Source organism: Theropithecus gelada, chromosome 5, assembly GCF_003255815.1.
Source record: "Theropithecus gelada isolate Dixy chromosome 5, Tgel_1.0, whole genome shotgun sequence".
Taxonomy (NCBI): domain Eukaryota; kingdom Metazoa; phylum Chordata; class Mammalia; order Primates; family Cercopithecidae; genus Theropithecus; species Theropithecus gelada.
The window spans coordinates 60,500,267-60,520,843 of record NC_037672.1 but is presented as its reverse complement, the minus strand read 5'-3'; the positions used below and the strand labels follow the sequence as shown (position 1 = coordinate 60,520,843).

The following is a 20,577-nucleotide window of genomic DNA, read 5'->3' as shown; positions in this document are numbered from 1 at the left end:
CCATGCATGCTATCATTCCTACATCATGCACCTTTTCCTCACCCCTTCCCGGGATCCACACAGAAAACACTTTAGCTAGAAATTATTACTTCTCTTCAGGGTACCACACAATTGTACCAGCTGGGAAGCAATGAGCAGAACAAACTGCTGAATGGGGGCAGCCTGGGTTCCACCCCAGAGATTACGATCGACTTGGTCTGCAGTGCATTTGGGTCACATGATCTAGATGCGTCTCAGCTGATCCTTGTATAAGCCAAGTGTGAGAAGCAATACTTTACTGGCATATCTGCTGAAAGATTTTCATTCTGCAATTTTTTTTTTTTTTTTGAGGTGGGGAGTTTCACTCTTGTTGCCCAGGCTGGAGTGCAACGGTGCGATCTTGGCTCACTGCAATCTCTGCCTCCCGGGTTCAAGAGATTCTCCTGCCTCAGCTTCCCGAGTAGCTGGAATTATAGGCATGCGCCACCCCGCCTGGCTAATTTTGTATTTTTAGTAGAAATGGGGGTTCCTCCATGGTGGTCAGGCTGGTCTCGAACTCCCAACCTCAGTAATCTGCCTGCTTCAGCCTCCCAAAGTGCTGGGATTACAGGCGTGAGCCACCGCACCCAGCCTATTCTGCAATTTTAAAAAAATGTATTGGGGGAAGAGGCAGAGGAATGTACAGTCAGGTTGTTAGCAAAAAACTGCCTCAAAATATCATGGAAAAATGTACGTAATAGAGTATGGGAGAAAGCTATTCAACAACTAGTGTGTGAGCATGGGAGACAGTGTATGCACGCCACCTCTTTTAAAAGTTTCCTGCTGCCATTTGATTCCATTTGAGAAATCAAGCTTTGTGTTGTTAAGCACGGTTCCTCACTGAGTCATGAATTACTAAATATGTACTTATTCTTTTTTATAACTTCAAATGCCAGTGACAGTAATTACCTGGCAAATAAAGATAGAAGTTCTTATTATAAAGACCAGCCCCTTAAGGAAGAGAAAATTGCATTCTATCCACCACAGTCATTTGTCATGTAATTCAATCATTAGTTTCATTTCATGTTTCTTGCAGGCAAGCCCTAATAAACCACTTCATTTTGGGCAAATCCCCAGGGGAGAAACATATTAAGCCAAATTATGTAGAACTGTCCTGGCAGATTCAGAAGAACCTGACTAAATTATATATAGGGCACACCTGGATTCACTGACTGCCAAAAGGAAAAAAAAAAAAGTCCCAGGCAAGAAGCAACAAATCCCAACCCAGGCTCATATTCCTTCCAGTAGAGGGAAATAATTTTTCCCTATTCCAGTAATTCATTTGTTCATTCATTCATTCATTGACTCATTCATTCAAACACTACTGAGAGAATACTAGGTGCCAGGTACTGAGCTAGGAGTTAAGGAGGCCAAGGTGAACAAAGAGGGCACAGCATGGGGTCTAGAGAGGAAATCAAGCAACAAAAATGCAAGCACAGTCATCCCTCAGTATCCTCGGGAGATTGGTTCCAGGACTTCCCTGCAGATGCTCTCACATCTCTGCTATAAGATGGTATAGTATTTGCATACATCTGCACATCCTCCTGTATACTTTAAATCATCTCTACATTACTTATAATACCTAATGCAACATAAATGCTATGTACATCACTGTGATACTGTATTGTTTAGGGAATAATGACAGGGGAAAAAAGGCTATGTATATTCGGTACACACTTAATACTTTTTGAATATTTTCAATCTGAGGTTGGTTGAACCCATGGATGCAGATCCCACAAATACAGAGAGGGGGCCAGCTATACTGACTCATCACAGAGTGCTAGGAATCACTATGAAGGGAAGAGCAGTGAAAGCCAATAATGGGAGAGGGAATGATCATAGTTGGGGTGCTGAAGGAAGGTCTCTCTGAGGGGAGACACCTAAGCACATGACTGATAAGGAGCCTGACAGCCAAAGAACTGGAGGAAGGACATCGATCATACAGTTTCAGAGCTGAAAGGGCATTAACACAAGGCAGTTACTTCTATGATTTATAGAGACAAGGAAGGAGCAAGGATTTAGAGGACTAGCCAAAACACACTCAGATAAACCAGCTGGCAAGTGTGGATTTGAATTCTGAATACTGAATAGAATACGGAATACTGAATAGAAGCAACTAAAGAAACAGGTTCCCTGTGAAACCCAACCTGATCAAGGCAGGTGACATCTCTCCACTCAACCCTTAGTTTAACCAGTTCCTCAGTTAGAACTGGCTTGTCTTCTTATCTCCTCTTTTCGTGCTCAAAACCATCTGAACTTCACAAGGTTTCTATCAAGATTGTTATTAACACAGGAGTGTTGAAAAGAAGCCAGGGTCACAAGGCTGTTTGGCCCTTCTCTCTGTTCTACCCAGCTCTCGAATAGCTTGATTCTGTTAAACAAAAAGACCAATTTTCATCTGGTAAACACAGATAGAAATGATTTCCCCTTTGACTCCCGCAATAAGAAGGACCATCCATTTGGTATTTTCAAAACACCAACATTTTATCTTAAAATAAAAAGATTTTTAAGGTGTTTCTTTTGGAAAGAACTAAGTTATAAAGGCAATAGAGGGAAGATAAGATGATTGACATATAATGTTAAGTAGCTAAAGACAACCTAACTGAAATGAAAACTGTCTGACTTAGGTCTCAGCCTTCACACAAGAAAAAGCCCTTATGATGTCACTAATCTTTTGAGCAGCTTCAGATACATAAACCAAGGTCACTGAGCCAGCACTGACCCTGCCGAGGAACTCCCTGGCTAACCCTTCTAATATAAGATTTGCTACAAAACTGCACCATGATGCTTAATTTTTGCCTTTGTAAGCAAGGGACCTATCAATTCATACCTGGCTGGAACCTGTAATAGGCAAACTGGCAAAATGATTATAACCGTCATAACTTGCACAATGACTCAGGAAATGACTCATTCAGCCCGGCAGAAATAATGGCTGTCTCGAGCACTTGGGTTCATAACAATATAATGTCAAAAAGTAACAGTAAAATGGCTAATTCCATTTTCATGAGAACATAATATAGGAAAGCCCATACAAATTTTTCAAGAGCTAGCCTTATATAATTTTAGTCTGATTTTGTAAAATTGGGAGAAATTGTATTAAAATGTTTATATCTATTAAGATGCCATTTATTATTATCTAACTAGCTGTGTCAAACCTTTTTGGAAGGAAAAAAGGTATAAGTAAAATTAAAACACACTTGCAACATAAATCCTGTGCATGAGTTGACATGAACATAGCCCCAAAGTTATTCAGACGAAAGTTTTTAAGTTTTTCACTTAATTCCCTCAAGAATTAATACACTTCCCCTTTTCTCACAAAAATTACAGCTGGGCGCAGTGGCTCACACCTGTAATTCCAGCACTTTGGGCGGCCAAGGCCAGTGGATTGCTTGAGACCACAAGTTTGAGACCAGCCTGAGCAACATAGTGAGGCTTTGTCTCTACAAAAATTAGAAAAAACTAGCCAGGCACAGTCGTATGCACCTGTAGTCCCAGCTACTAGGGAAGCTGAGGTGGGAGGATTGATTAAGCCAGAGAAGTCAGGGCTGCAGTGAGTCATGATGGTGACACTATACTCTAGCCGCCTGTAATTCCAGCACTTTGGGGAGGCCAAGGCCAGTGGATTGCTTGAGCCTGAAAGTTCGAGACCAGCCTGGGCAACATAGTGAGGCTTTGTCTCTACAAAAAATAGAAAAAATTAGCCAGGCACAGTTGTATGCACCTGTAGTCCCAGCTACTAGGGAAGCTGAGGTGGGAGGACTGATTAAGCCAGAGAAGTCAAGGCTGCAGTGAGCCATGATCACAACACTCTACTCTAGCCTGAGGAACAGAGCAAGGCTCTGTCTCAGAAAAAAAGGATAGGGTATCAAGTTATACGCTGCAGCACACCACTGAAAGAGTTCTCAAGGAAGGTTATTCATAATGGAAAATGCATTTTAAGATGAACGAAATGCACCATCATTGCCAAATGCTTCATCTACTTTCTCCAGGTGAAAGTGTATCTGTGCCTAAACGACTTGTTCCCAGAAGTTGACCTGCAACATGGAAACTACAAGGACATCCTTACCCAGCAAGTCTCAACACAGAATACCAGCCCTCCAGACGTGCTTCCAAAAGGATAACCTTGAATTTGCACAGCTAGTAGTTAGTGCTTATCAAAGGCTCAACTGAGGGAAGTGATAGTTAGGAAAGACTATCTAAGAGACTTCCTTTTAATCTCCACCTATACTAGATTCTATCCTTAAATCAACTTCTGAGCGCTGGAAGACTTGCCTCATTTCCTCAGTCTTCTCCTCCCCCAAGAATTACCTTTGCTCATTCACACATGAATCTATGAAGTCAGTTTCTGTCCAGGAAGGTGTTGTAAACACCATAAAGAACAGTTTCTAGGATCTCATTCTATGACCCTATACAAAGTTCTTCAGAAGAAAGTTTGTAAATTTTTCATTTAATTCCCTCAATAATCACTATACTTCCCCTTTTCTGACAGTGAATATCACATGACCAGCTGTATTTCCCTTTTACCTGGAACTTAAACTCATACCACAGCAGTCCTGTCCTCCTCTACTCATTCTCAACAGAAGCATATTTGTTTGCTTCCTGCCACAGCCCAGAATGTCTATTTCTATTTACGATTTATTAATCTACCATTTATCATTGGTTAATACATTAATGTTATTTACTGTGTATCCACCAGTGTTTATATCTATTAACATGCCATTTATTATCTAACTAGCTGTGTTAAACCTTTTTGGAAGGAAAAAAGGTAAAAGTAAAGTAAAATTAAAACACACTTGCAACATAAATCCTGTGCACGAGTTGACATGGACATAGCCCCAAATTAATCACATAACACTCTGGATCATATCCCTTTGAAGTGGGATGTTATAATCATTCTCACTTGACATACTAAACAGACCAATATGTGATGTGGAGGGCTTGCCCAAAGGCAAAACAGAGAGGAAGCAGTGGAGATTAGGATGCATAATTCAGCACCATTTCCCACCCAGGCTCTGCCTGGGAATTCCAGTGGCCGTGCTAAATTCAGGTTACCAACCTCTTCACCACTGGCTATCCGGTGAGCCAGATCTTTTAAGTTTCTCATCATTCTTTCATCCCGAAAATCATAGGGAAATGTTTCCGTCCATTCCGTGAGAAGTTGAAGGATTTTGGGTGCAATTTTTCTCATCTGGTTCTAGGGAAAAAAAGCAAATCTAATTCAGTGATATTTATCACTATGGACTACATCAAATAAATAGTTACAAACAGTGTCACTGAGAAACTTCTAGTGCAAAGTCTTTAGGGATGAAGAAGAAGCTCCAGCCCCTCTCCCTCCATGTCAATGCCAAATGCCACCAACTTAAGGCAGGACCTAGGGATCCTCAATTGCATTTAATTAATTTATTTTTTTCAATTTTTAAATTTTTAATGTCTTTGATTTTTGAGACAAGAGTCTCACTCTGTCCCCCAGGCTGGAGTGCAGTGGTGCGATCTCAGCTCACTGCAACCTGCCTCCCAGGTTCAAGCGATTCTCCTGCCTCAGTCTCCGGAGTAGCCGGGATTACAGGCATGTGCCACCACAGCCAGCTAATTTTTGTATTTTTAGTACAGACGGGGTTTCACATGTTGGCCAGGCTGGTCTCAAAACTCCTGACCTCAGGTGATCTGCCCACCCTGGCCTCCCAAAGTGCTGGGATTACAGGTGTGAGCCACCTGCACCCAGGCTGCATTTGATTTATTCTGTATTCTTTATTCTTTATACCATTCACAATTCCCCTTGCATAGCCGCAATGCTATTTATGCACTTCAGCCTGGGGATAAGCCCCGGTTACTTAATGAACCAACTTCACAAAAATCTAAGCCATAGAGTCAGCATTCCTAATAAAACAAACTGTAATATTATAATATTAAAAATGTACCATTACCTTATCACTATCAGGATCACTTAGTCTCTGGTGCTCAACACATAAGTGGCAAACTTTGGCCATTAGCTCATAAGGATGCATAAATAACCGAGAACTGAGTAGGAAGGTAAATATGTATGTTCTCTGCAGCAAGAGAAAAAAGTCATCATTGTTACATTCTCTCTAAAATTAATATCTTGCCTTTATACTATATATCTTATTTCATTAAGTTCTCCTGATCAAGTTAATATGCTGCAGTTTCAAAAGTAATGCCTACTAGCAGTAAAACGGTGTAAGATTAATGTCTCCTTTACCTTCTGATGTATGTTTTCCCTTAAACCATACTAAAAATAACAGAAGTACAGGATAAGTTTGGCTCCTGGAATTATTCAGAGCACATTTTCACATCCATCCTCAGGGAGCCAGGATACCAAGACACATAACTCACTTTAGTAAAGAAGAATGAAATGCAGCCCAGAGAGATAAATCTTACTCAAATATACTACCCACACAAAACATGGCTGTGTGTCCAAATACTCTGTAACTCAACGGAAACCAAACAAAAAATAACAACAAAAAAACCTACCTACCCAATGCACATAACACTCAAGAATTCTGCAGGGTGTCTAGCATGTCACACTAAAGTGTTTGTGTCAGAACATTCAAAGGCAGGCTTTCAAGTAACCTATTTATTTGCTTAAAGGCAAAGCAATTTAATAAAGCACAATATAACACTCTATACTTTTCTTTAACCACATTGTCTCCCAAGAAGCCAGTAATGAAGTAGTGCTTATTTGTTATAACAATTTCAGACTCCCATTGAAAAGATAAATTCCATGGGATTTTTCTTTTTTCCTTAGGCGCCTTTACTAGCTCATAAACACTTACAGGGCTGAACAAGGGATTCCTTTTACTTTTGATTACAAGTTTTCCCTGTGTGGCAACATATCTGAAAATGCCATGTAACAAAATACACAGAGAGATAACTCAGTAAGAAACACTATGGTGAATTACTGTGGCAAGCACGAACTATCCTTTGCACACCAACGTTATCATTAAATTTATAAAGACAAATGAATGCAGTCTCTAGATATTTTCATGAGATCTTTATCAATGACCAGCTGCTCAGCAAATCTCCTACTACTAAGCTCAATTCCATAGAGGTAGCTGTAGCACAGGGAAGGGGAAAAAGTCATTTGTCCCAGAAAGAAAACCTGTGTTTGACTGCTGATGCTGGAAGTGAGACCATGAGCAAATACTCAACACTCTGAATTAGTTTTCTCCTCTCTTCCCTCTTGGAATTACTGTAAAGACTAAGAAAACATATAACAAATTCCCAAGATTAGAAAGTGCTAGCTATATAAGTGTAGGTTACCAAGGTAAAACAAAGCAACCATGTCATCTGATGTTGAATCTATAAAGAATTACATCTTGAGCATAAATCTTGTTTTCTCTTCCATATACTTTCCTTGGTTACATTCACTTTTCTTAGCGTAGTGCTGGTCTTGGAAACAAAAAAAGGCATTACATATTCTGGGAGCATGCAAAGTTCTCTGACATTTCTATTTAAGGACTAAGCTATATGCATGAATCAACTCTACAGATACTTCATTTAGATGGTATCAGACTGTCTACAATGTAGTAACTAACCTGAAAAGAAATTGATATGCACAGTACACCAAAATCTGATCCTTATCCAGGCTCAACTTGATTTCAATGCACTTGATAATCAATATGCAATTTCTTATTAGAAAAATTCTCAGCAACCTAGAGATAATTCTGTATTATCTATGGTCCCTGCCTCCTGTACTGTAATTTCTACTCGTTGCCAAGGATGTGTTTCAGAGAAACATGAATACCTACATCTGGATAGTAATCCACATTAGGTACTAAGTGCTGGATGAGTGCTTCCAGGGATCCGGAGAGGAGGTTGTTGTCATGGTAATACAACCCTCCACAGCTGTCCTCTGCAGACTGATAGAGGTTTCGATTGTAACCACTGCTGTCAAACATTGCTGAAAAGGGAGGAGTCTGAGGCATACTTTCCTAAAAGGAATAAAAAAGAAGAAAACATAATGTCAGCAATATGCAGTATGAAAATAAAGGTAAGCTTTAATAGGCACTAAGATTTAACAGTAATGAGAGAATAGGCAATTAAAATAGTAGTTCAGGTTCTGACACAATATCAGAGCCCATCAAGAATCAAATTGCTCTCTGAGTACCACATGTAAGCATACTTTTGAGTACCACTCCCCTTCAATCAAATATCACACAACGCTTAGACCAAGGGGCCCACTCTGGACTTAAACTCAAGTCTCTGGCTGTCATATTTAGATGTCACTCCTTCAGATCAGATTGTGAAAGGGGCAACGGAACTGAACTTCGATTGCTTTATCTCATGGAGTCAACAATTTTCCTAAGGTGGAAATGTGTACACCTTAAAATTTGGTTGGGAAAAGTTACCTAACACTGAAGATCTATCTGAAGGACCTGAAAGACAACCAAAATCGAAGCTGAAAACACGAAATTGCAAAGTAGGCCTAGAATTAAAGTACACTGTGTGCGTGTTTATATATGCATACGTGTACACACAAGATTTCATGTAGACTCCTCAGTTTTCACTGAAAGATCAGATGCTGTTGACTTTCTCCCCTTTGTGTTAAATTCTCCTGGGGCTGTGGGGTGGTATCTTGTAAAGCCTCAGTTCTCAATAAACATGCAGGCTGAGAAGGCACCTGATTTGGGAACAAGGAGCACTGTGACAGTCCTGAGATAAGTTGCTCCTCTCCATCTGTGTACTTTGCAATTCACAAAGGCCTTGTCAGAGGGTGCTCTGCAGACGGCAGAGGCTATTAAGTTATTACTTGAATTCCTAGGGACGGCACCCGGCCCTGAGAACAGACTCCCAGTCTCTGGCACCACGTCTGCACAATGGAGGCATTGAAGAGCTGCAGAGACTGGGGGCTTCAGAAGGCAAACAACGAGGGGGAGCCATACTCCAAGTCATGGACTGACGGGGACAGGGCGTGTGGAGGCAGCAGGAGGACACAACCTGGACTAATCTTTCTTTTCAAGATGCCAAAAGATATTTGCATCTCAATGTGGGAGGGGCGTGGAGCCCTGTCTGAGAAGTCACATCCATCACTCCTTGAGCATCTGTTCCAGCTACAGCTGATGGGTATACAGAGCATCACAACCTGTGCACGTGCCTCAGCAGGGGGCGGCCAGGGGTGGGGCATTAAGAGAAAACATCCATCATCAAAGCCAACCTGGCCGGTGAAAACAGAATTAGAGAAAAGAAACATCAAGAGAAATAAACAGGAAATAAAAACCAACTTCATTTCTGGGTACTTTGTCCCCTCCACAAACCAGTGCTGAGGGACAATTTAAAGGGATCCATGAAAAAGCCACAAATGGGAAGAAGGTGTTGACTGAGAACCACTCTATCCACAGGGATTTGTGACTACCGGGGTCATTGGCTCCATGGCTCTCCTTTAGGTAGCACATAGTCATAACAGCCAAAGGGTCAGGCACTATGGGATACAACATTAACACAAATAGTCTGCACACACCCTTAGTTGGCAAGACCTCACGTGTAGGAACTGCAGTTAAATAAATAAATCATTCAATGTTAACATTTTATAAGGCAATAGACAAGGTACATTTCTTTCCTCTTCAAATTGCCAGGTTTCTATGAGGACAACTCCTGTGCAATATGATCATTGCAAACTGGCCATCCTTGGTGGGAAGAAAAAGAGCCAGTCTGTCCTTGCCCTGAGAAACTCATAATGTCCTCAAACTAGGAGGCAGGGACCTGAGATTAGAGGCACCTAAAAGCTCCCTCAGATAACTGAGAGAGAACTCTTTGTCTGGATTTGGTTGCCTCTGGCTTAAAAAAGCTTTAAATGGTTATAACCACAGTGTCCTTCACATACAGCATGAGGAACCTCATGCCCTTGGAATCGGGATTTTTTCTTTCAGGAACCACACAGTTTCCTTCATTGGAGCACTTACTCATTGCTAGTACAACCATTCTAACAAAGCACTTTTGGGAGTTGGTTGGCCAGGATTTGGAAATTCCAAAAAATCAGAAAATCATATTCAAAGGAACCACAGAAATCACCTGGCCCAGGATCTGGAAAACATTTCATTTCACTTTCCAACTGCTATCAATTCAAGTGGTTGTCTAAAGGCCTGAGGATGAGCAAGGAGGATATGCAAGCTGTAACTCAGTGGGAGAATGCAGGTTCTAAGTGATTGGCAATGACTGTCAGACAGTCATGGAAGGAGACGCAGCCCATGTGCCATCACAATCTAGTCCAATCTCCTCTTCTTATAAATGTGCACACTGAGACCCAAGGGGGTAAGGTGACCAGGCTAAGATGACCCAGTAATGAGGCCACAGCACATTGCTGCACTCCTGCTGGATAGAACTCCCCTGCATCAAGTACTCTCTGGCCATGGGCTAATTAGCAGTAAGCAAAATGGTCATGGGCCACTCAGATTTTGTTTTCAAGGAATCAGCACCAAAAGCCACCAAGTATTTGCATTTCTTAATTATTTACTCCTGCAGAGTAGACAAGAGCTCGGATCTGGACAAAGATTCAGATTTAATGAAGCCCTAATTCTGGCACTTAATGGCTGTGAAATCTTCAAACCCTCAACACCACCAGGTATGTTTTCCATCTGTTATTTCCAATTTTGCTTATCCCTTCCAAAATCCTAAATAATAACAAAACTACTTATCTTCTTTAGCGCAAGGTTCTTCTTAGAGCATTATGATTAGAGCAATGACAAAAGACTGTGTATTGTTTTTTGGAACTATATCACTCGTAGTATTTCTTTGAAGAGGTGCAAAGTATCAATACTTAGAAAACTCCCTCCAACAAGGGACCAAAAGCAAATAATGCAAATAGCGATAGAAACCAAACTGAGGTAAATGAATAAGGGTTATGGCTTACTGTACTTAAAAATCAACTGTAAGAAGAGAGTTATGTCACAGGCTATTTTCTGCCTTCTAACAAGCCCAAAGTTATGCTGCTAATTAGCTGATTTCATTTTCCCATGAAACCACCTTGATTGCTGACCTTGCACATAGCAATAACCAACTCCTGAGATTCAAGTCACTTCAGTCCCTTATTTATTACGCACAATAGTCTTATTTTTCTACCTCCCCATATACTCCAGACAGAACCTTTTCAATTCCTTAATCCCTTCTCCCTTCGTTAGTCATAATTCTTCTCACTATGGGATACTGTGTGCTGGAGAATGTCTTCACATGTCACAGCCCTTTACTCTCTGAAGCCCCCCTCCAGGTCTCTCTCACGACATCCGTGATGCAGAAGGCTCTGAGAATTTCAATGGCTCCATTTGCGTAATTGTTTACTGACTACAAATGCCTTCCTGGATTCTACAACCACCTCATCTGGCAGGCATCCTCATCTTTTTTTGACTACATAAGCAGCTGAGGTTCAGAAAAACTGTAATAACTAGCTTGGGGTTAGACATGGAGTAAGGGACAAGTGGGGTAGGGTTTCAGAGTTAGGTCTTCAGATTCCAGGTTCAAAATTTATTACACTACATCACGATATGCTGCAAATGGTCTTCTTTGAACTTCTAATGTTTAATCATTAAACGAAAATCCTGTCAGTCTGTCTCAAATTGTAGGCTATTAGGATAATTCACACGTTTTACATGTTCTACATAAATCCGTGCTCCAAAGAAGTATTAGTACCATTAATTACTCTTACTAAAAAGTTCAACTGTCAACAGCAGTATTTAAGCTACTGGCTTTTGCCATCAAAGCATGGTCTCATCAAGACACAGAGATTCCAGAGATTCTAGTGTGGACTTTAAAAAACATTAAAATATCCTCAAAACTGGGATGTATGTAAACAGTTGAATGGTAAGAAAACATGTTTACTTAACAGTCTTTTTAAGTGATATATGCAATGACAGAGCATCTAACAATGGATAGCCTCTTAGACTCAATGAAATATAGTAATATTTGCTCATGTGTATTTTATAGATTTCCAGCAAAAAAAAAATTTAATGAAAGAAATGACCAAGAGAAAAATTATGGCTCACAGTATTCATCACACATTGCTGGACAATGTCTAACAAGTGGCCAGTCTAGCTGTTTTTGGAAGGATCAACTGCCTGTGTAATAGACGCGCTTGATAATCACAAGGAAAAATCAGCAGAATGGTACAGAAAGCACTGTTTGTGGAACAGAATTCTAAATAGCTAAGAAGACAAACATAGTAGTCTGTTTTCTCTAAAGTATCTTCCCTCTTGTTAACCACACACCAGGAGCCACTGTTTGTTCTGTATTCCTGACTTGATATCTGGGTCTTTTGTTTTAACTGCTTCGGTTCTGGAATTGAAAAGTGAGGACCAAAAGACTAAATATTGGTTTAGCTCTTGTTAAGGAAATAAATCCAATATTCAAAGCACTGGGCATGAGAATCCAGACAAGTATTTATCCCTGGGCACTATTAACTCCAAGAATCACTTCCTAACGATTTCTCCAGGGGAAGAAAGGCTCAGGGTAAGGTTGCTCATAACCCGAAACTTCTATTTATTTCATTCAGTCAGTGCAGCTCTCATGCCTTCCTTACTGGCAGCAAATCTTTTCCTTTCAGCTTCCACAACTAATATTTTCTGTCTCTGAGATCCTATAAACTCTCAACTTACTCCTCTCTACACTTTGCAACACAGCCTCAAAACTAGCCTCTCCACTGTCTGCCATCTGTCGTTAGTACAAATTTTGCCTAACTCAATATACCTATCAATGGGGACCAGCTAACGAAAAGTTTTGTTTAGGAAAAACTGACTCTTCTCCAAAATTAGAATATGTGGATGGAACAGCAAGTTAAATACTGGCATTAATTTACCATAAAGTCCAACTTCAAAGTAGCTAATTCCTTCAGAAAAAAGAGATTTGTATGAGACACAAGAAAAAGCTGCTGACTTTATTCAAATCCTACCAATAATACATAAAGCAGAGAGCAGGTTCATCTCAAAAGCTATTCTCACCTTATGAAGTTGCATTTGTAAGTCAGTTCTTTACAGCTCAGAATATATTCAATTCAGTCAGTGGCTCTTAACTTTTTAGGGAGATCACAATCTCTCCCCATCACCACCCCCAGAGATATTTACACACCAGTTTTCATATACTTTCAGGGAATTTACAGACCCCAGATTTAGAAGTTCATGTACAGAACCTAGATATTACTTCTCTACGCCAAGGAAGGAGAACATGGTGGCTCTGACGGTAACCTTGGTCTAACACTTTCAAGACTGGCTCCTTAGAAATCAAGAAATTCTTAGGCCAGGCGTGGTGACTCACACCTGTAATCTCAGCACTTTGGGAGGCTGAGGTGGGCGGATTACCTGAGGTCAGGAGTTCGAGACCAGCCATGGAGAAACCCCATCTGACCAACATGGAGAAACCCCATCTCTACTAAAAATACAAAATTAGCTGGGCATGGTGGTGCATGCCTGTAATCCCAGCTACTCGGAAGGCTGAGGCAGGAGAATCACTTGAACCTGGGAGACAGAGGTTGTCGTGAGCCAAGATAGTGCCATTGCACTCTAGCCTGGGCAAAAAGAGCAAAACTCTGTCTCAAAAAAAAAAAAAAAAAGAAAAGAAAAGAAAAAAGAAAAAAGAAAAAGAAATCAAGGAATTCTTGTATTTTCAGGTAGTACCAATCAAACTGAGTTAAGAGAATAAAATAATCATAATTATTTTGGCTTGGGTACAGCTATTGAAATGGGCTTTTTCTTTTCTGCATAAATTGAGGCAGCACTTTAGGATGTGAGGAGATGCAGGGAGATAACGGGAAATAGATTCTGGTTTTAAAACAATGAACCAGGGGAAAAGAAAGTGTAGAGCCATCAAAATTAGCATATAGATTACAGGTTATGCTGGAAAATCTTCCAACAGGAAGTCAAGATATACCCAGCCCAGGTATACAAGATGAATGTTCTTTCTTAAAATTAATTTGGGAAGTTGAAAAGTTAGTTGACAGACAAGACATCTTACAGAGGCAGCTAATTTGGTCACAAAGATAGATCATGTTCTTCCAAGGACCCTGAAAAAGTTCAGCCTGACATTGATCCAGCAGCAAGGAAGCAAGCTCTGGGTGATTTACGATATGAATGGATTTGAAAGGCATGCCTAATGGTTTCAAACCCACTAAAGCGCCAGATGAAAAGCTGCCTTTTTCTAAACAGCAGACTGTGTTTGAATTAGCGACTGCTTTTGCACAATGTTATTTATGATGAAGCAGGTGCACCAGGATAGGGTGGTTTCAGGTGACAATTCAAATTGGAAAAGAGGTTGAGGAAAAGATGGGTATGGGAACTAAATCAAAAGCTATCCCTCAATGTCTGCAATAGGTGCTTTGTAAATCTCTACCAGAATGTCGAGTCAGCATTTCCTCTACACTTGAAATGAGACAGAAAATGTAAGAGTCAGAGAAAAAAAGGTTTATTTTTTTTATCCCTATTTCATCATACATAGAGTGCTTCAGTGAAATACCTAATAAATCCAATGCCTTGATGTTGACCATAATATTTTAGCTTCTGTTCAAATATTGGGCATGTGTTCCAATTAAAGAAAAAGAAAAAACACTTAAGTAGACGAAGGCCTCCGTATTACAGCTGAACTTTGAAAGCATATTTGTTTAGTGGGGAGAGGTTTAATTTAATATCCTGGAATTACTGGTTCCTGAATACCCATCTAGATGCCAGAAAAACTTTGCCCTTTGGTGAGATTCATCTTCAACAATTTGTTTCTTCCTTTTCTCCCTTGAAGCTGCATAGATCTGAATTAAGAGTTCACATATTTCAGCTTTACTCCAGCTGTTGTCTCAAGTACTTGCAGCCTGCCTCCTTTTGCCCTGCTAGAATACCAAGATTGACTGCACCTTCATAGGGTGTATCTAACTATGGATTTGAGCCAGGGTGAAAGGTAAAAGTCAAGTTTCTGACACTATCTAAAACATGACTTAAGTTTGAAAATGTCTAGATTGCCAGGTGCGGTGGCTCACACCTGTAATCCCAGCACTTTGGGAGGCCAAGGTGGGCAGATCACAAGGTCAGCAGATCGAGACCATCCTGGCTAACCCGGTGAAACCTCATCTCTACTAAAAATACAAAAAATTAGTTGGGCATGGTGGCGGGCGCCTGTAGTCCCAGCTACTGGGGAGGCTGAGGCAGGAGAATGGCGTGAACCCGGGAGGCAGAGGTTGTAGTGAGCCAAGAACATGCCACTGCACTCCAGCCTGGGCAACAGAGCGAGACTCTATGTAAAAAAAAAAAAAAAGAAAAGAAAGAAAAATTCTAGATTATCTTCTCATTTCTGTCCTCATTCAGAGGAAGTCCTAAATCAGAGATTTCTAACAGCATCTCTGGAAACTGCAGAAATGCTACACCTCTGCTTACCTCCTTTACAAAAAAAAAAAAAAGGTATCATATTGAGAGGGTAAACAACACAGAGAAGACAACTCAGAGTCAACTCACATCTTTGGTATGTGAACAGACAGAAACTCCAAGACTCCAAGATAAGTACCTTCTTTGAAAGTAAGTCCCACAGGCTTAGTAGATGTCACAGTTAAGGGAGAAAAAGAAAAAAAAATCAGTATTTTTGAGGAAGGAAGATCCTATTTCTCTCTGCAATGAAACAGTGATATTATTTCCTGATTTATCGGCATCCATACAAAAAGTGAATTTGCATTCTGCTTGATTTGTCTTAGATGCTACTTAAAGATTTCCTTACTAATTCCTAATTGATGGAGGAAGGGGATTCTGACTCAAATAGTTTACTATCTTTGGTTTCCTCGGAAGAAAAACAAAGCTAAGATTTGTCATCTTTTGTCTTGGGGATATGTTGTTAGCAGTTTATTAAAACACAAATGACATTTCAGCACATGACCTGGAAAGTCAATTAAAGCTCTTCTATGAAGTAAATCTTTACTATGTGGGAACTGAACCCAGGACATATTGAATGTAAAGAATGTAATGCATACATTCTTTATGCATTAACTTTTTATCATCTACATCTTCCATGCAGTTCCTAAACTGGACAGTAGATGGCTCCTCGTTCCTTGTCTTTCAAAGGGTTGGCACTTTGTAGCAGTAACAGTGCTGGTTTAGAAAAGCAAAAGGATAACTAGAGTTATGGGGAAAATATATTGAGAAACTGGTATTTGTGATCTTGGCATATTATTGAACTATACAGCTCATACTGTACAGGTGAAGACATACTGGCTAATGTTATTTGGTCATAATGCCTTACATTGTAGGTGCTCAACTACAATGGGAATTAAATATTTCCTTTTCCTAGAAGAATAAAAATGATCTTCTGGATAATCAAAATCATCATTACCTAATTGAGTGCCATCAAAAAGAACTTTCTGGGATACTGAAAATGTTTTTCTTTTGCACAATGCAATAGAGTAGCCACTAGCCACAAGTGACTACTTAGCACTTAAAACGTGGCTTATTGCAACTGAAAAACTAAATTTTAAATTTTGTTTAATTTTAATAAACTTAAGTTTAAATATTCCCATATGACTAGTGGCTACCATACTGAACAGCACAGATACGAGTAGCTGAATCATCATTTATACATGGTAGATCTCAACACAAATAAAGTAATATCATATGGAGAACATTCTTTAATAAAAGGTTTTATTTTTCTATACCTAATTCATCTCAAGAAAATGATCTGATACCTAATGAGGATGTTTATTAAAAAGTAGAGTTTTCTATTTATATTTTAGTATGTAATAGGTTACTGGGATAATTTTCCAGCTGTGAATTTTTGAAAAACTGTATTCATCCCTCCCCATTTTTCTCTTTTAGAGCAATAGAAAGATGTTGGTATTCCAGGCGAATTTGTACTTTCTCTGGGTTAAACTAATTTTCTAAGCAGGGTTTCCTAATAAAATTTGAATCAACTGAATCATTTCCAGACACAGGCATACCCTGAAATGAAATAATAAATATAAACCTAAGAAAAAATGGTTGTTCAAAACAAATTTAAAAATTTAATGGATAGTAATATTGATTTACTAGGCCAAAAAAAATCTGACACCAACCTTTTTAATAATCATTTTTAATATTCATACCTAGAGAACAGAAGCAAAAAGCAGTTTAATATTAAACTTCTACATAAATTAATCAATAAAAAGAAATTTCACTCTCCTCTCTTCATTTCCACATACCTAGAAAGTAGGTGAACATCTAACTGCAAATCACTTCACCCTTCATTAGTCCACCCCTAAGACAGGGTGTAAATGCATGAAGCAGTAGTACAACAAAATAAAGCAGTTATGACAGACCTAAAGAAACTCATAAATCACTCCATTCAACTCCGCACAGTCGTTTTACAGAAACTGCAGGCATAGAGAAAAAATACATCACTGATTAGGGCTCCAGATCCGCCAGAACCCAAGTCTCCTTATTTCCAAAGCAGAAATATGTCCACAGCACTAGGCTACAACATCTGTCACTTTAGGATAAGCAAAAGTTGCATGGGTCTTTTTTGTAGTTTTAACTGGAGAACCAAAAAGGACAATTATAGGTCTGAAAAAGTGAGGGGAGTGGGCTGGCAATACCCAAATTCAACTACCACTGATACAAATCCCATAAATCTTAAACAGCATTTTCAGTGCAATTGGCCTCTTTAAGAAGTCACAAAATGTTTTCACAGCTTTTTCATTTATTATGTGTGGCGTCAGAATCAAGATTCCTAATCCCTGCTTCAAGGATTCGAGATTCTTCTCCCAAGCAAAGGAAAAGACACTCCTTTCACCCATCTCCTTTCCAAGGAGGTGCTCTCCTGGGGCCATCCCAATGTTCCTCCCAAGTCCAATTCTTCCAGGTACTCTGTGGCTATTGACAAAGCTGATCCCAACACTCTTGAGTCATACTAGGGATCCCAGTTTCTCCCCTTCAATTTTCTTACCATGTCTTTTTCCCTCAGAAAGGTGTATTGAATTGTTTTTATTTGGTCTACTGTACTCTATTAACTAGTAGTTAATTTTAGGGTCTAAGAATAAAATGTTATATAAGAAGTATGTGTTATTAAAATATTTTGATTTATACATTTGAATACATATGTGTCTATATATACATTATGTGTATACACACACGTATAAAAAAACCATTAATGCTAAGCTGTAGCGGGTTAGCGGGAGACAATATATGTGAATGTTTTCTGGTGATTCCCAGGTATTAGATGTGGTAGTATCAGATAAAATATCCAATGCAGCACATAAAATGAAGCAAGACTGAAAATGCACCATAGGAGAAATAAATTCTAAGAATGTAACACTTCCTTAGACAACTGGAAAGTGCAAAGCCAGTATACTTAGTAGTCAGAAATGTTGCCACCTCCAAGAAAACAAAGGATTGACCCGACATGCAGTGGAAGAATGCCAAGAAACTTGTTAATCAGTGGCTGATCTCATCTTCACCAGAAAATCTGCTTGAAAGGCATAATATAACGTTGTTTGTAAACCCTGATGTCTGTCAAAAGTGCCCTAAGGTCCTCCTCTCTAGCTCCACCACTGCCCCTCACTTAAAAAAATAAAATTACCTTTAATGATAGGGTTTAATAAGCTGCCATTCTTTTTTTTTCTGTTATGAAAAACTCAACAGCAAAGAATTTTTATTTTTATTCCTTTTTATAAAAGAAATCAACTCTACTTTCGTTCTAAATCTCATGGGACCAGTTATTTTCACCCAAATCGCCAACCAGGTACACACGCTGCTTAACTGTTAACCTCCTTGTTTCTTAGAAGAGGCTTATTGCCATGGTCCAACTATGTTTTAAATTAAGGCACAGCCGTCACATGCCAAGCTCTAGCTACTGTTTTCAGGAGGAAAGGGCAATTATTCACCCCATCTGAGTGTGACTGTGCCAGACATCATTCAAAAGTGCACCACCCTGATCCCTAGACTCTTCCCCTTTATGCACCCAGTTCAGAGACCCTCCCCTCGGCCATTAGACCATCTGAGCTAAATATAGATCTACACACACCAGCAGTTCCTGATCGTCGTCACATGGTGCTGCTGACGAAGGACTCCTTGGAGACGCGTTCGGCCCAAACACATACACAAATTTGTGTGCATATTCATCGATATACACCATATCCACCGAATTCATCAGGGAGGATGGACACATACATCTACATTCCGAAGAGAAAATCGCAGTCTAGACAATCTCCTTGTGTTATGTGCCACACTTGTGCCACCCTCGGCAGTGTCAGAGGACTAAGCTACGTTGCTTTTTCCTGAACTGCGCCGATTTGGCTGGGGCAAGACAGCAAGCCGTATTGAAATGGTACGTCCATACACACACACAATGGCGCGCGCACCCCAGCCCCCGTCTCGCCCTTCTCCCTGGTGCAGCACTGAAGTTGTTTTTCACAGCTCCCTTAGAAAGAGCCTCCCTCAAGCTGATCGCCCGCGAGGCTCCCAGATACCTCTAGCTCACCTTAGATTCCCCAGGCAGGTGACCCGAGGCTATTCAACTGAGCTCTGGCAAAAGCAATACGACTCAGTGTCTCCCAAGTTTGCCAGGTGAACACCGAAGGATGACAGAACATCACCTTGTCGGTGGGGAGTATGTGACTTCTGTTCCCTTGTCCCTTCCTACGAGTCAGACTTTAGATTACATGGCACTGACAACAAAAATCAACAGCTCCCCCTACACACACACACACACACACACACACACACACAAAACTAGTCAAGAAGTGGAAGAATCAACCTAGGTATGCACACGAAGGAAAGAAGGGATGAAAAAAATGATGGACGCGACTACAACTCAAGACAAATCCTCAAAAACCACCGATCTCGAGACAGAAGGCCTGGCTGCAGGATCAGGGAGAAACAGGGAAGGCACAACCCAACCCAAGCCTGTCCCTACCCGGGTTCCAGTGGCTCGGCCACGCACCTGTTGGGGCCGCGGCAGTCCCAGGTGCCCGCAGCGGCCGGGCAGGGGCCCTTCCCCGGTCCCGGGCTGTAACCCGGCTCTTGGTGCCCGCGTTCGCGCTCACTCGCCTCGGGATCTCCCGCCGCCTCAGAGCGCACCCAGCCGGTGCAGTCTCTGAGCCCGGCTCGCTCCCCGCGCGGCCCCGGGATCTCCAGGGAGAGCGCAGCGCTCAGCAGGGTCCCGAGTTCCCGCTACCGGGCTGTGGTCCCCCGGCCGGGAGAACAACCCAGCCAAGGAACAACCTACCTGCAGGTGGACTCTGAGTCCTCCGCCTCCCGGCTGCGTGCCGCGCGCCCACAAATGCGACCAAAGGACAGGGAGCGAAAGCGCGCGGGAAGAAGAAAAACAAAATCTGCCTAACCAGTCGGGTTCCTTGTTTATACTGAAACTACGGCAGCCGCCGCCGCCGTGCACGCCCCCTTTGCTCGAGCTCCGGCCTCCTGCTGCCAGCCCCGCCCCCCCGCCGCCAGCCCCGCCCCACCCCGGCAGGCACGGGCCAATCACCGCGCAGCTCACCGCCCACGCCGCCGCCGCCGGACCCAGCAGGCGAGTCCCAGAGAGCCCTAGACTCCCGCAGCGCGGGGACCTGGGTGCCCTCCCACGCGGCAGAGGGCCGCGGAGCCTAGCGCAGCGGTGTTTAACAGA

At 41.2% G+C, this 20,577-nt stretch overlaps 1 protein-coding gene across 3 annotated transcripts in view; it reads right to left on the bottom strand.

Annotated features, from left to right (window-relative positions):
* The window catches only part of RASGEF1B (RasGEF domain family member 1B), a 45,262-nt gene extending 24,931 nt beyond the window's left edge, over positions 1–20,331 (bottom strand). For 2 of the 3 annotated variants that reach the window (XM_025385652.1, XM_025385653.1), the window contains exons 1-4: positions 20,179–20,331; positions 7,785–7,967; positions 5,943–6,065; positions 5,075–5,212 (exon numbers count right to left, since the gene is read on the bottom strand). In XM_025385652.1, the coding sequence (XP_025241437.1) occupies positions 5,075–5,212; positions 5,943–6,065; positions 7,785–7,961 (438 nt within the window). In that variant the 5' untranslated portion in view covers positions 7,962–7,967; positions 20,179–20,331. The remainder of the gene's footprint in view (positions 1–5,074; positions 5,213–5,942; positions 6,066–7,784; positions 7,968–20,178) is intronic. The other variant, XM_025385654.1, reaches the window with a different exon arrangement.
* Between the last annotated feature and the right edge of the window lie 246 nt (positions 20,332–20,577).